Here is a 14,060-nt window from a genome sequence, read left to right as displayed (position 1 = left end):
TTATCTGAATTAATACAGTCCACGCAGTTCCTCACAACTTTCTCAATGTCCTTATCAACACCAGGCCACCAATAAAACTGTTTTATCCTCCTTTTAGTCTTTACAATGCCAAGATGGCCTTCGTGACACAAGTTGATAACTTTCTCACGGAACACAAAAGGGGGAATGAGCTTACCAACTCTGAGTAACAAACCATCCTCACACGACAGTTCGTTCCTAATCTCCCAAAAATAATAAAAAACACTATCAAGTTTTGACTTGTTAGGCCAACCATTACGAACAAATTCACAAACAACTTTCAATGTAACATCCAAATCAATGTTCTTGACCCATTCACTGTGAGGAATACTAGCTAGCTCACAACTGGAGATACTAGCAACAAACCAACTGTCCCACTCACTGTCAGTGCTATCAGGAACAGGTAAAGGACATCTACTTAAAAAATCGGCAATCCTGTTCCGTACACCAGGGACATAAACCACATCATAGATAAAATCTAACAATTGCGCAGAGAAACGAGAGATTCTAGGTGAAACATTTCCGAGACCAAAAGAAGTCAAAACCTTGGTGAGCGGTTTATGGTCTGTGCGAAGCGTGACACTTGAAACCCAAATATACTGCCTAAAATGCTTAAGGCCCCAAAGGCAACCCATGGCCTCTTTTTCGATCACTGAGTAGTTTTCCTCAGTGACAGTCAACGCTCTTGCAGCAAAAGCTACTACACACTCCGAACCATCACTCTGCAGCTGTGACAAGACTGCACCAAGGCCTTTACCACTAGCGTCAGTCGTAATGAAGCTCTTGAGCTTGGGATCGAATCCTTTAAGAGCTGGAGCAGAACAAATGTCCTTCTTCACACCATCTAAACTTATCTGACAAGCATCAGACCACTCAAAAGTGGAACCTTTTTTAATAACTGTCTGATAGGATACAATTTGTCAGCAAAATTGTGCACAAATTTTGAATAGTACTCTGCGAGGCCCAAGAATGACCGGACCTCTTCTTTACACTTAGGAACAGGAGCTTTGAGTATGGCATCAACCAGATCAGATTTAGGAAGGATACCACAAGCACTTATCTCATGACCCAAATAAGTGACGCTTTTCCTACCAATCTTACATTTAGATCTCTCTGCCGTGAGACCTTTGCCCTCTAAAACTTGTAAAACTTTACACAACAGTAAATCATGGTCCCGATTCTCTTTACCCATTACCAGAATGTCGTCCTGGAAAAAGAGTACATTTTTGAGATCACTGAACAACTTGTACATTATACGTTGGAACATGGCAGCTGCTGAGGCTAACCCAAAAGGTACCCGTTTGAATTCAAACAAGCCAAACGGGGTAATAAAGGCCGTCAGGTGTTTACTTTCCTCATGAAGAGGAACCTGGTGGTAAGCGGAGGTTAGATCAATACTGGAAAATAACACCATGTCCTTAGTAGCTGACAATAACTCCGAAATGTTGGGTAATGGAAATACATCTATAAAAATGTTTTTATTTAGCTCCCTGAGGTCCACACACAAACGGATTTTGCCATTAGCTTTTCGTGCGACCACAAAGGGGGCGACCCAATCAGATGACTCTATGCATTCTATAATCTCTTTGTCAACCAGCTTTTGTATTTCAATCCTGACCTCCTCTTTAACCCCTACTGGAATATTCCTGACCTTGTGAATCACGGGTTTTGCGTTATCTTTAAGAACAATCTTGTGTGCAAAACCCTGGAGTTTACAAACATCTCCAGAAAAGACTTTAGGAAATTTAGAGAAAATGTCATCAGGGTCACAAGTTTTCAAAGAATCAATGCACAGGACAGGATCTGAACTGTTAGGATCCAAGCGTATACCCAACTCGCCTTGGTCCCACCAGCCTAAAACACATGGACCAGCTCTAGATACATATAGTTTGCAAAAAGCAGACCTTCCTTTAAATACAAATTCTAGTGCACGCACACCTAATAATTCAATCGGTTTACCTGTATAGCCTACGGGACGGATGTCCGGTTTATCTAAAGAGCAACCTAACTTAGGACAGAGGACTTCCTCCCATCTGTTCTTGTTAACAATAGAGTATGGGGAACCGGAATCAGCTGTTAATTTGACGGGGACACCATTCATCACAATTTCACACACAGGTTTCTTCCTCTTTCTACCATGAACTTCAATCACGTCGTCATCATAAATAGTGCACACACTGTACTCCAAATTTTCAGAACCAGCACATTCATCTTCGTCTTCACACTCCTCAACCACACACTTGACAGACTTGGAATTCCTGCATGCTTTTGCAAAATGACCAGTCATTTTGCAATAAGCACATTTCTGGCCAAGTGCAGGGCATTTTTTGTCATTGGCAAGATGTGAAGAGCTCCCACATCTGTAACAATTACCTTTCACGAACTTAGAGGTAATGGGTTCTTTAAACTTATTCTTGGGCTTATATACAGGTTTGTTTTTCCCTTTATCTAAGTTGGTGTGACTAGGAACTCTAACAATCTTAACAATTTCATCACCAATCTCTGTTTTTGCTTTGCCCACAACAGTTCTAGCACATCTAGAAGTAAGCTCAGCTTTACTTATAATGGCAGAAATTTCCCTTAAGCTAGAGTCCCCATTAATCCACAACTTGTCCTGTAAATTCTGATTGTTACAGTGCATCACAAGCTGGTCATGTATTAATTCTTCCTCCATATTACCAAACTTGCAAGACAACACCAGTCTCCTTAGTGAAGCAATATAGTCTTCAACTTTCTCATTCGCTTCTTGCTTCCTATGGTAAAAATTTAAACGATGTACAGCCTTGCAGACAGTTGGAGCAAAGTAAGCATTAAGGTCTGCTATGGCCTGTGTGAACACGTTTACTTCACCACCAGCTACTGTTCGCTTTTCAATTCTGTTATAGACCCTCAAACCTCCAGGGCCTAGGCAATGTAATAAAATGTTCTTCTTCCTCTCAGAGGTAGAAGCTTAGGAGTTTCTGGGAAGTGAGATCTGAGCTTTCATGTGATAACAATATCATCAAGAGAGGTGAACGTATTGTTCCACCCAATGGTGTAAGGAAAACAATAGTTTTACAAGGTCATGATGGCCATAGTGGTATTGTCAGGACCAAACACCAAGTTAAGAATTTATTTTGGTGGCCAGGCATGGATATGTTTATTGAACGCATAGTCAGGGAATGTGTTGTTTGCGCAAATTCTGACAAGTCTTTAACTACACTTAATCCTAACATGGGTGAGCACATTATTCCTGACAATCCGTGGGAGACCATTGGTATGGACATATGGGTCCCATTGGTTGTGACTCAAAGTATATCATTGCAGCCATTGATATTTTTTCTAAATGGCCAGTCATCAAGATTGTTGATAAAATAGACACTGATTCTGTACTGTGTTTTTAGATAGAGTTTTTACTGAAGAGGGTTTACCTGTTAGACTCATAACTGACAATGGAGTACAGTTTAATTCTCACAAAGCTAAAGATTATTTTGGAAGATTGGGAATAATACATGCCACTACTTCTCTATATAATGCAAGTGGAAATGGGGTTATAGAAAGATTTAATAGAGTTCTCAAAAGTGCAGTACAATCAGTTGGAAATGAAGGTACGAAATGGGAATTGGAAGTTCATAAGAAAGTATGGATGTATAGAACCACAGTGAATTCCATGACTGGATGTTCTCCGTATGAAATCATGAGGGGAAGACTTCCTAGAACTAAGGTGAATCCGTCATGGTTAGTTAAATCCACTTCTTCCAATGTAGATTTAGAGAAAGTTAAAGAACACCTTGCTCATACTCATAGTATTAATAAAAAATACGTTGATGGGAAATTTGGTTCTAAAATGGAAATAGGTATGTTAGTTCTTGTCAAAATGTAAATATTCAGTCTGTTAATAATAATGATGTTATCCTGCAGAAAAGAACAACAAGAAAACCTAAGTGGATGTCTGATTTTATTGCTTTTGTCAAAGGAAAATTAGAAGCTTAATATGAAACTGTAATTGAAGTTTTGCTCTGTATGTTTTTTTTTATTTTTATTCTACTTATTTATTTGTTTTGTTTTATTAAGGGAGGAAGGTGTGTCATGTTTACACGCGCCTTCTCACGTGCTATTTCTCGTGCTTACTTGTTAACTATAGTTTGTTATTATTCAAAGGTCTATGTCTCATGCCACGGCACGATCTGCGATCGGGCCGTTCAGCTGGAGACATACGGTTAAGTCAGTTGTTGTGCGCTGACCGGTGCTGCAAGACGTGTAGCCGGTGGTGCTTCCTTTCCTTTTAATAAACTTATAATTAATTCAACATATAGTTAACAAGTAAGCACGAGAAATAGCACGTGAGAAGGTGCGTGTAAACATGACACACCAGCCGCGCGTTAACCAAGTTGCATTCTCCGTTGACAGCTCGTGTGCAACATGATGTTGGTATGTTTTGAATGTGTGTGGGGTTCGGGTGTTTGTCGTTGTGTTAGAAGTGGCATAGTTGAATGAGAAGTCTGACCGGCGGCAGCGTCCGCGACCACTGGATGCTTTGAGGATTCGAGCTAATAAATCAATATTACTCTTCAAATGATTTTGAGTAATTCTTCACAACACTTTGCCAATCTAAATGGCTGATTCCACCTATTTCCTGTCACTCCCTCCCTTTTTCCTTTACTTTTCCCCTCATTGTTTATGGTCAGGTTAAGCATCCGGTTGTGCCTTTGATATTCAATGACTAAGAATAATAGGAAAGACAATAAGTAAGAGAAAGCTTATGTTCAAGTACTTAACCTCGAACATTCACCAACAGTATATTCTACAATAAGCTGTAGTATTTTAGGATAGAGTGAGATGAAGCAGATGACTGATAAAACGTAGCTGCTGTACCTCAGTCATCGCAGGTGTCTTGAGTTTGAAGAAATATCCCAGTGTCAGGAAGGCGATTGCCATGGCGCTGACACTGATCATAAAGACCACAAGAGGAGGACGGCTGCTTACATAACTCTTCAGGATCTCCAAGGGATGTATGCTGAACATGGCTAGCTCCAGTTAACCTGCAAGTAAACAACACAGGACCACAATCAATACATACAATATACAAGCAAATACGGGATAACAATTCTCAAAACTAACCTTCCCACATCTAAATGCTCGAATCTTCCAGAGTGAAAATTGGTAATTTAAGAGAGAACAGTTCATGAATTGCCATTCACTTCCAAACACCTTCCTCAAGCAATGATTGCTCCATAAGACCAATTTCGTGTTATTGAAGATACCTTTCATAAGTCAGGTTTGTGCTCCCAGAGCAAAGGACTGCTAGCTCTTGCCAAATAAAACAAGGAATCATTTACTGCACACATTAGTCCCGTCATGCCAAGTCTTGGTTTGGCAGGAGGTGAAGAAGGAAAAGAGTTCGCCCTATAATGTACAGCCAAACTCAATTTCAAGAATTCTGAAGAACAAGGGCTGTCATTTTCCAAAGATCAGACATAACAGTGGTAGGCTGTACTGTCTTCCAAAGCACATTAAAACTCCTTGGCTGGGATGGTAGAAAGAGAAAAAAAAGAAAATAAACCAGCACAAAGTATAAAATACTCCAAACAGATTAGTGATTGCATCTGGATTATGTAATTCCATATATTCACATTACAGATTTTACAGATGTAATGTACCATCAAGGGCTTATCCAATCAATTTTTAACAAAAAATATCTAGTCATTTGTCACTCAAAGCCACAATAAAGCAGGATGGGAAGTTATCTTTAAAGACAAGGAGGCATGGTTGAGCCGCCAAACATGGAGACAGTTTGAGGCAGCGTCGTCCATGGACTGCTGGATTCTGATATTCCGGCTCTGCAGGGACACATCAGAGTTCCCAGTCTTGAGCGGCAGGGTCCGGGGATGGTCCCGCAGTCACACTTTGCAGGAGTGACCTACAGATGCATCGGTCGGAGAGACTGTGCACTACTCCTCTTAGGTTTTCAAGCGCCAATGCTTCACTGAGTGCAGTGGCCGTGCTTGGCCTCTTTCCTCTGCGGACGGTTGGCCTTCTTAAGGTTTTCTTTCCCTCAACCGGCCAGCGTGCTGTGTGGGAATCAAGGGCCCACAGATGTGGATAGAGGCCTCAAGGCTGTGCGAGTGTTATTTTTCGTCCTTTCCCCCAGCCAGTATTACTTATAATTTATAACGGCCTCCTGACACCCCCTTCCCGCATTATAAATCAATTGCCCTAGGTGCTACTTGTTCCCCCCGGAGTGAGGTGGGTCCCATAGGGTACAGTGACCCAGAGATATGTTAAACTTTCACCAACTAAGTTCTTGGCCATTATATCAACTCTATTGATTCTTATATGTGTACTACTGACTACCATAGGCTCAGTCTTGCCCCTGGCACCCATGGCTGCTCGTGCCCCATTTCCCCGCCGCCCCCTGTGTTTATTTTTTCATCGTGGGTTGAGGCGAACCAGGAGCATGGGCAGATCAAGACTCACAGCTTCACTGACTACAGCTGGCATTGGGTTTGCGGTGTTGGAATGGATGAATACAATGTCAACATGTGCAGGCCCGACACTACCATTTAACCTCAAAACGCAGCAACATCCACATGTGCCTTTTACAGCACAGACTGGGGACAGTAATGAACAAAGATGCATAGAGTCAGAGAATACTATGAGACCCTACATACGTATTATAGACACGCTCATCTAGTATGATCCTAGAATTAGCATGTGCAGAAAAAAAAATTAGCATCGGCAAGTGACCCCATGAATATCCACCATGAATGCCTGAAATACACTAAGATCCTTTAAATGAGATCCAGTTCACAACATCCCACAAATATGCTAGCAGATCAAAGGCCAACAGAAGCAGCCGCTATACTCAAACACCACCTGACCTGCAGACACTCACTCCCAGGACACAAATATAAACACATAAAGTGCATACAAAGGCCTAAATCATAAGTACAAGGTTTAACAACTTCTGCCAAAGCAAAAGAAAGACTCATATTATGGACTCACCATCATGTTATATGACATTTACAACATATTATATTAACAGAACTAAGAGAGAAGGCAGCAGCATTGTTAATAAAAGCCATAAACTCGCACAAACAGTATTTGCCCAGGATTAAATACACTCCAAGATACTATTATTACACCTCGAGGCGTGGAGAACAATCCTAAACCAACACATTGTATGTGGCATACAATGACAATGACAGTCAAGTTCATGGAAAAAATAAAAATAACAGATTCTCACCACAGAAGGCAATGTATAAAACATTACAAGAACACGAATGGCATAGCCAGTAAAACTATTATTTCTTTAATGTTACTGGGAGAGGTTTGCTCATTCCTGAGCATGTACGGAAGGCTACGGAACAAATACAAAATGTTAGTCTTATATTATGTGAAAAACTACAGAAGAACTTAAACAAAATTATTGTAACCAGTTAGATGCAATCTGCATAGTGAAAACATCACCTAAATGTGAAGATTTCTGCAAAGAGTAGATAGCTTTTGGGGAACACAGCAATCTCATCAGCCATTACATGTAGTCCGTAAACTGACCCGGGCGCGGTCCGGGCAGGTAAGCGTGATGGAGAAGGACATGGGTAGAGGGGGTGGAAGGCGACATACGACAGGTTAGTAAACGTTAGAGAAAACCACTTAACTTACGTTCACCGCATCGCCGAGTCGGCGTTTCAGCAAGTGCAAGGTAAGTGGTTTTATTTATTTTAGGTTTACTAACCCGTCGTATGTTGCCCCCAACCACCTCCACCCCTTCTTCACGACTGCCCAGACCGCATAGAGGAAAAATGTAAAATATTGTGCCCCATCGTCTAGCAACAATGTAACTGTAGTAGAAGGGGCATAGGCAAGGGAGATAGACCTATACCTAAAAGAAAAGAGGAGCTAGCCCCGGGAACATTTTGTAATGCAGAAAATAAAGATATGATGGTTAGAATAGCAGACACCATTACAAAAGCAAGTTCGCCAATTAAGAGCAGTACCAGTAGCTTCCTTTACCGTTGAGATGATGATTTCTTGCTCCCGTCTCCCTTACCCGAAACGTTATTCAAAATAACTCCTTTTCAAGTCTATCAGTAGGGTTAGGCACAGATAAAGGCCACCAAACAGGGGATGGAGTTAATTGTTACTGGATACTGCTGCTGCAAAGACAATGGAAACAGGATCACGCACAACAACCAAGACTGCACCATGATGTTGCAAGGCCTTTACTGCCCACCCCATTTGAATACCCCACTTGTTGGGTAGACAACACTGTTAAATATTGGAGGGTAAAATGACATCAAGACAAATAGATGATCGTACACGAATATTATGGCCCTGCACTTGAACGGCTTGATGTGCAGGTTGGAGTTTTTGACCAAGTTGCCATTATTCATCTCTGTCAGAATTGGCATTAATAATATGGTGGTCCTCCCCAGTTTTCTCTATCTCTTTGTCCATATCCCAATCTCACTACTGCGCACCTTTCCCCAGAGGCTCCGCAGCACTCCAACTAAATTGATATGGGCTGTTAAGCAACCATGCATTAGTTGGTGCACTCTCACATTGCCATACGAGAAGGGTGTGCTAGATCTGGGATCTGGAGCTTTATTATCTAGCGGCACAATGTCATCATGTAAGACACTGGTATCATCCTGACGCCAGACTCCACTACTTGTGACCAGAGCGCGACCAATTCAGTAGCATCTCTCCTCCAAATGCTCTTCCCTAGGGACACACGCACAGGGAAGGCCACTGCGACGACCTGCTGGGCCTGTAAAAGACAGAACGAATGACTTGACCACCCTAGCTTATACTCACCAGCCATACCAATCGCCAACAACCCACTATTGCCACCCACAACTGACAAACGGATACAGCGTGTTTTTACAAATTGCGAGGTGAGGGAACTGGGCGACCTTTACCCCAACTAACTTGGTGACACTGGAGCAACTTACCCGGGGAGATACTCCCTCGCCATTAGAAAGTTTCCTCTATATGAGGGTGCAACATGCTCTTCAGGCATGTTTGCCCAGCTTTCCTGACAATCCCGCAGACTATGCTGCCTTGACCTTGATTATCCCCCCTAGCGAAGCCACCAAATAGGTATCCGGCCTTAATAAAACCTTCTCTGCTGCACACACCCATGCCCCAGACAGCTCCAGAGCTGTATGGAGCAGAAACTCTGAAACTGACGTCACCAATGAACATAATGCTGAATGAAAATTAAACTAAGCTCATTGAAGCATAAACTCTTACACTTCAAATATATGCCTCGCTATATTCCACACCGGCCGAGAGGGACAAATTAGACCCCTCTAGTTCAAATGGCTGTCTGTGGTGCTCCCATGGTCATGCAGACTTTCTCTACCTGGCATGTGGCCGTCCTGACATACAGGTCTTTTGGGAAGAGGTGGCGGACACAATTACAAATATCAGTGAGTTCTGAGTGGTTATTACTCCCATGGTTGCCCTGCTGGGTTTTGTGAAGCAGATCTCAAAAGGAGTGCATACATTCGGTGTGATAGCTCAGCTGTTGGCAAAGAGGCACATAGTGATGTGCTGGGTGAGTCTGAGGGTGCCACGCAGACAAGACTGGATTGGAGATTTGGTGCACTGCATTATTATTATATTACATTACACCCAATGTAAACTTTATGCATCGCTACAGACCCCGACTTCTGTGTCAAGACGCATCTAGGAAACCCTGACAACTTATTTCGCTCAAACTTGGGACTCGGATACCCACCCAACCATACAAGATGGCAAGGAGGCAATAGCATCTCACTCTTCCTCAGAACGATATATGTGATACTGGTAGTGTGGACACTGTTTCAGAATGCCTGCATTTGGGTTGTTTGCATGTTTCCCCATCCCTATTAAACCTTCAAGGAGGGCTCCTTCAAGAATACCACTAGTAGGATACTTGCAGATATGTATTCATGTCTCCTAGTTGTGCCACAGTCTATTGAAATATGATTAAATATATAGTGGTATGTACTTGTCTAGGTTGGTCTATACAAAAGTACACATATATTTACAAAACATACATACGGCCCACCGCATGAATCACCCATCAAAGACCTGACAGCTGCACTAGGAACCAAATTAAGAATCTCATACCAATGCGGCAATGAAGGAAGGGACACCAAATGTGCTCTTGGCAAACGATATGAGGCAGCACACCCGTGATGTACACGTGTCCAATATGATCCTATGGCAGTAGCCACAGGGCACACAGCCAGACCAAATCAAATTGCCATCACAATCTCAGATATAAATTACTGCATCCACTTGACCCACTCCTACAACCACTGCAGACCAGTAATTCCTACACATCCTTACGACATACAGCTCCATTATGAGTACAAGCAAAACAGACAAACAGGGTCAAAGTAAGACCTGGTCAGGGAAACTGCTCTCCCCTGGCGCAGCTCCGTCGTTGAGGCACTGCCCCAGGCGCCTTTCTGGTTCCAGGTAGGTGTTAGAGGCCCTCCTTCGCCCACAGGTTCCGGCCTGCGCCTCATCCCTGGTGATCCTGTGGGAGAGTGCTCTTCTGCTGGTCCACTCTGCCAGCCATTTTCTGTCTACTCTCTTTTCCATTTACTTTTTCTATCTTTGCCTTTTTCTGATTTCCCCGTTTGCCTCTGCCTGTTTTTGCTGTTTTCCTCTGTTTTCATTCTGCCTTTCCTGCCGCTGCTGCCCCCGCAGCCCCTCCCTGCGTGTTCCCACTTCCACCTCCCAGCTACTCTTCCTCCCCCGACCCCTACATAATTGCGGCTGCTGCACAACAGGGCGAGCAAGAACTCTGACCTACTGGCTAGGGAAACTGCTCTCCCCTCGCCCAGCTCCGTTGTTGAGGCACTGCCTTTCTGGTTCCGGGTAGGTGTTCGAGGCCCTCTTCCACCTGCAGGCTCCTGCCTCTTCTACTGGTCCGCTTGGCCAGCCTTTTTCTGTCTGCTCTCTTTTTTTATTTCCTTTTTCTACCTTTGCCTTTTTTCCTGATTTCGCTGTTGCCTCTGCCTATTTTCACTGTTTTCCTTTTTCCTATCCCGCCGCTGCTGCCCTTGTGGCCCCTCCCCCTCAATGTTCCCGCACCCGCCTCCCAGCTGCTCTCCCTCTGCTTAAAACCCCTCCTTACGCTGGCATGCCAAAGGCAACCCCGTCTTCACCCAACCATGACACAACCAGCGCCAGGGACCCTGGTCCTAAGACCCCTCCCCCCCCAATCGCTATGACTGCAGCACTCTCCAGGCACTCAACCCTGGACGCAACAATTGCCAGCTCTCGACGCCGAGCAACGTCCACAGCCCGTTCTCCTACCGAAACTGATGACGCACCTTCAGCCACCTCCAGACCCATACATCTACCACCCACCAACCCAACGGACGCCAGAGCACCGACACCCCTGAGCTGCATCTTCCTCAACTTTCGCTCCCTGCACAGACCCACAGTAGACGTTTGGTACTTCCTCAACACCCTCTCGCCCGATGTAGCCTTCCTCACAGAGACCTGGACCTATGCCAGCTCCGCTCCGACATCACAAACGCCATTCTCGACGGGTTTAAGATCCTGAGTAAAGACCACCCCAGAGGAGGCCTTGCCACCGCCCACCAAAGCTCCCTCCACTGACAACCGCCACTTCGACGCCCCATGGAACACATCCATTTCCAGATCCAGCCCAACCCCTGAACTACACTGCGCTCAACACTCGCCTACCGACCACTCAGACCCTGCTCCCCAACACCATCGCAGAATACATTGCTCCCCACTCCTTCACCTCCACAGACTATGTACTGCTCACAGACCTGTAATTCCACCTTGACAACCTCAGCAAAGCCAAATCCACCGCTTTCCTAGAGAATCTCGGCACTATTGGACTGAAGCAACTCGTCTCCACGCCTGCCCACATAGCGGACACACTCTCGACCCCATCTTTGCCGGAAGAAACAACATTTGCTTCAGTCACACCACAGAACCTCTCTGGACAGACCCCACTGCGTCCACTTCTCGAAACCCACCGCACACAAGCCTACACCTCGCCTCCCATGCAGAAACAGGAGCAAAAATCATCAAAGAGCATCCCCCCTCCTACCTCAGCCGCACTGCCCCCCTACCACGGCAGACGGCAACACTGCAGTCAACTACCTCCACCAATGGATCGCCGACAGAGCTGACACGCTCACCCCCCTCCAGAACTCCGACAGACGACAACACGAAAGGCACCCAGGTTCACCACGGACCTCCGAGAATCCAAGCGCTCGTGCAGACTGCAGAAAGTGGGGAGAAACAGCAAAATCCCAGAAACACACAGTGCCTAGAGCTGCCACCACAGCACACCACTACTCATCAGATCTACAAAGAGAAACTTAATTCAGGACAAAATCCTCTCCAAATACCACAACTCCAAGGAACTCTTCACCATCACACAAGAATTCGCAAGACCTCACAGCGGATTCAGACGTCCCTCCCTCCCAGGACCTCTGCAACAATCTCAGCTCCTTCTTCCACCACAAGATCAGGACACTCTACGACAATTCTGACGGCCAAGTCCAAGGTACCGACCCAACACATCCACCCGCTACCCCACTCAGCTGACCCTCCTGACCTGGACACCTGTCATCACAGAAGACACTGCTAAGACTATGAAGCGCATCCACTCCGGAGCACCCACTGACCCCTGCCCGCCACACATCTTCCACAGGGCTGCCTCAGACAAACAATCAACTGCACAGCTAACACACTTCATAGAAACTAACATCCTGTGCTCATCTCAATCTGGATTCCGCAGCAACTACAGCACCTAGACTGCCATCATAGCCGCCACTTACGGCATCCGCACACTCCACGATAGAGGCCACACTGCTGCCCTCATTCTACTAGAGCTCTCTGCAGCCTTCGACAATGTCTCCCACTGCACACTAGCCGCCAGACTCCACGACGCCGGAATAAAGGGAGCCGCCTTAGACTGGATCTGCTCTTTCCTCTCCGGCAGAACACAAATAATAAGACTCTCGCCCCTCCTCTCCGAACCCACAGAGATCAGATGCGGAGTACCTCAAAGATCCTTCCTTAGCCCCACGCTCTTCAACATCTACATGGCCCCACTTGCAACCATCGTAAGAAAACACGGACTCAGCATAGTAACCTACGCAGATGACACCCAGCTCATCCTCTCCCTCACCAAGGAACCTGACATCACCAGACACAACTTCTGGGAAGGAATGAAGGACATTGCATCCTGGATAGGCATTAGCGGCCTAAAGCTCAACTGGGAGAAAACAGAAGGCCTCATCCCCGGATCCACCCTGACCGCGCGGGACAACAACTGTTGGCCTCCCGCCCTCGGAAACCCTCCCAACCCCACGGACCACGCACACAACCTCGGCATTATACTCTACTCCACACTCACCATGAACCGACTGATCAATGCCATGTCCTCCACATGCTTCAACATCATCCGCAAGATCTTCAAATGGATCCACCCGGACTCGAGGAAGACAGTCACTCATCACCAGCAATCTGGACTATGGAAACGCTCTACGCTGGAATCAACAAATCACTTTTCCACAAACTCCAGACCGCCTAGAACGCCGCAGCCAGACTCACCCTCAGCATCCCACGACATGATCACATCACCCAACACCTCCGCAAAGTCCACTGTCTAACAGTTGAAAAGTGTTACCTTCAAGTTGCTCACACAAACCTACAAGCCCTCCACAAAACTGGACCCCAATACCACAACAAAAGAATCTCCTTCCACGCCCCTAAGAAATTAATCTCTCCGCCGACCTAGCCCTTGCCAAAATCCCCCGCAACCACAGAGCCAGAACAGGGGGTAGATCCATCTCCTACATCGTGGCCAAGACCTGGAACAAACTCCCCCTCAGCATCAGACGAACTACTCACTACTCTCCACTACACACTCACTACTCTCCACTGCACACTCACTACTCTCCACTGCACACTCACTACTGCACTCACTACTGCACACTCACTACTCTCTACTACTCGAACTATTCTCTACTACTCACTCTCTACTACTCACTATCTACTCTCTATTC

General features: G+C 45.4%; 1 protein-coding gene across 1 annotated transcript in view; it reads right to left on the bottom strand.

The window, feature by feature from the left end:
* Positions 1-14,060, bottom strand: part of TMEM248 (transmembrane protein 248) — a 92,174-nt gene that overhangs the window by 61,555 nt on the left and 16,559 nt on the right. The window contains exon 2 of the mRNA XM_078679475.1: positions 4,873-5,039. Coding sequence (XP_078535601.1) covers positions 4,873-5,022 — 150 coding nt within the window. The 5' untranslated portion in view covers positions 5,023-5,039. The remainder of the gene's footprint in view (positions 1-4,872; positions 5,040-14,060) is intronic.

Source organism: Lissotriton helveticus, chromosome 3_1, assembly GCF_964261635.1.
Source record: "Lissotriton helveticus chromosome 3_1, aLisHel1.1, whole genome shotgun sequence".
In the NCBI taxonomy this organism is placed as follows: domain Eukaryota; kingdom Metazoa; phylum Chordata; class Amphibia; order Caudata; family Salamandridae; genus Lissotriton; species Lissotriton helveticus.
This window is presented reverse-complemented; position numbering and strand designations above follow the sequence as displayed.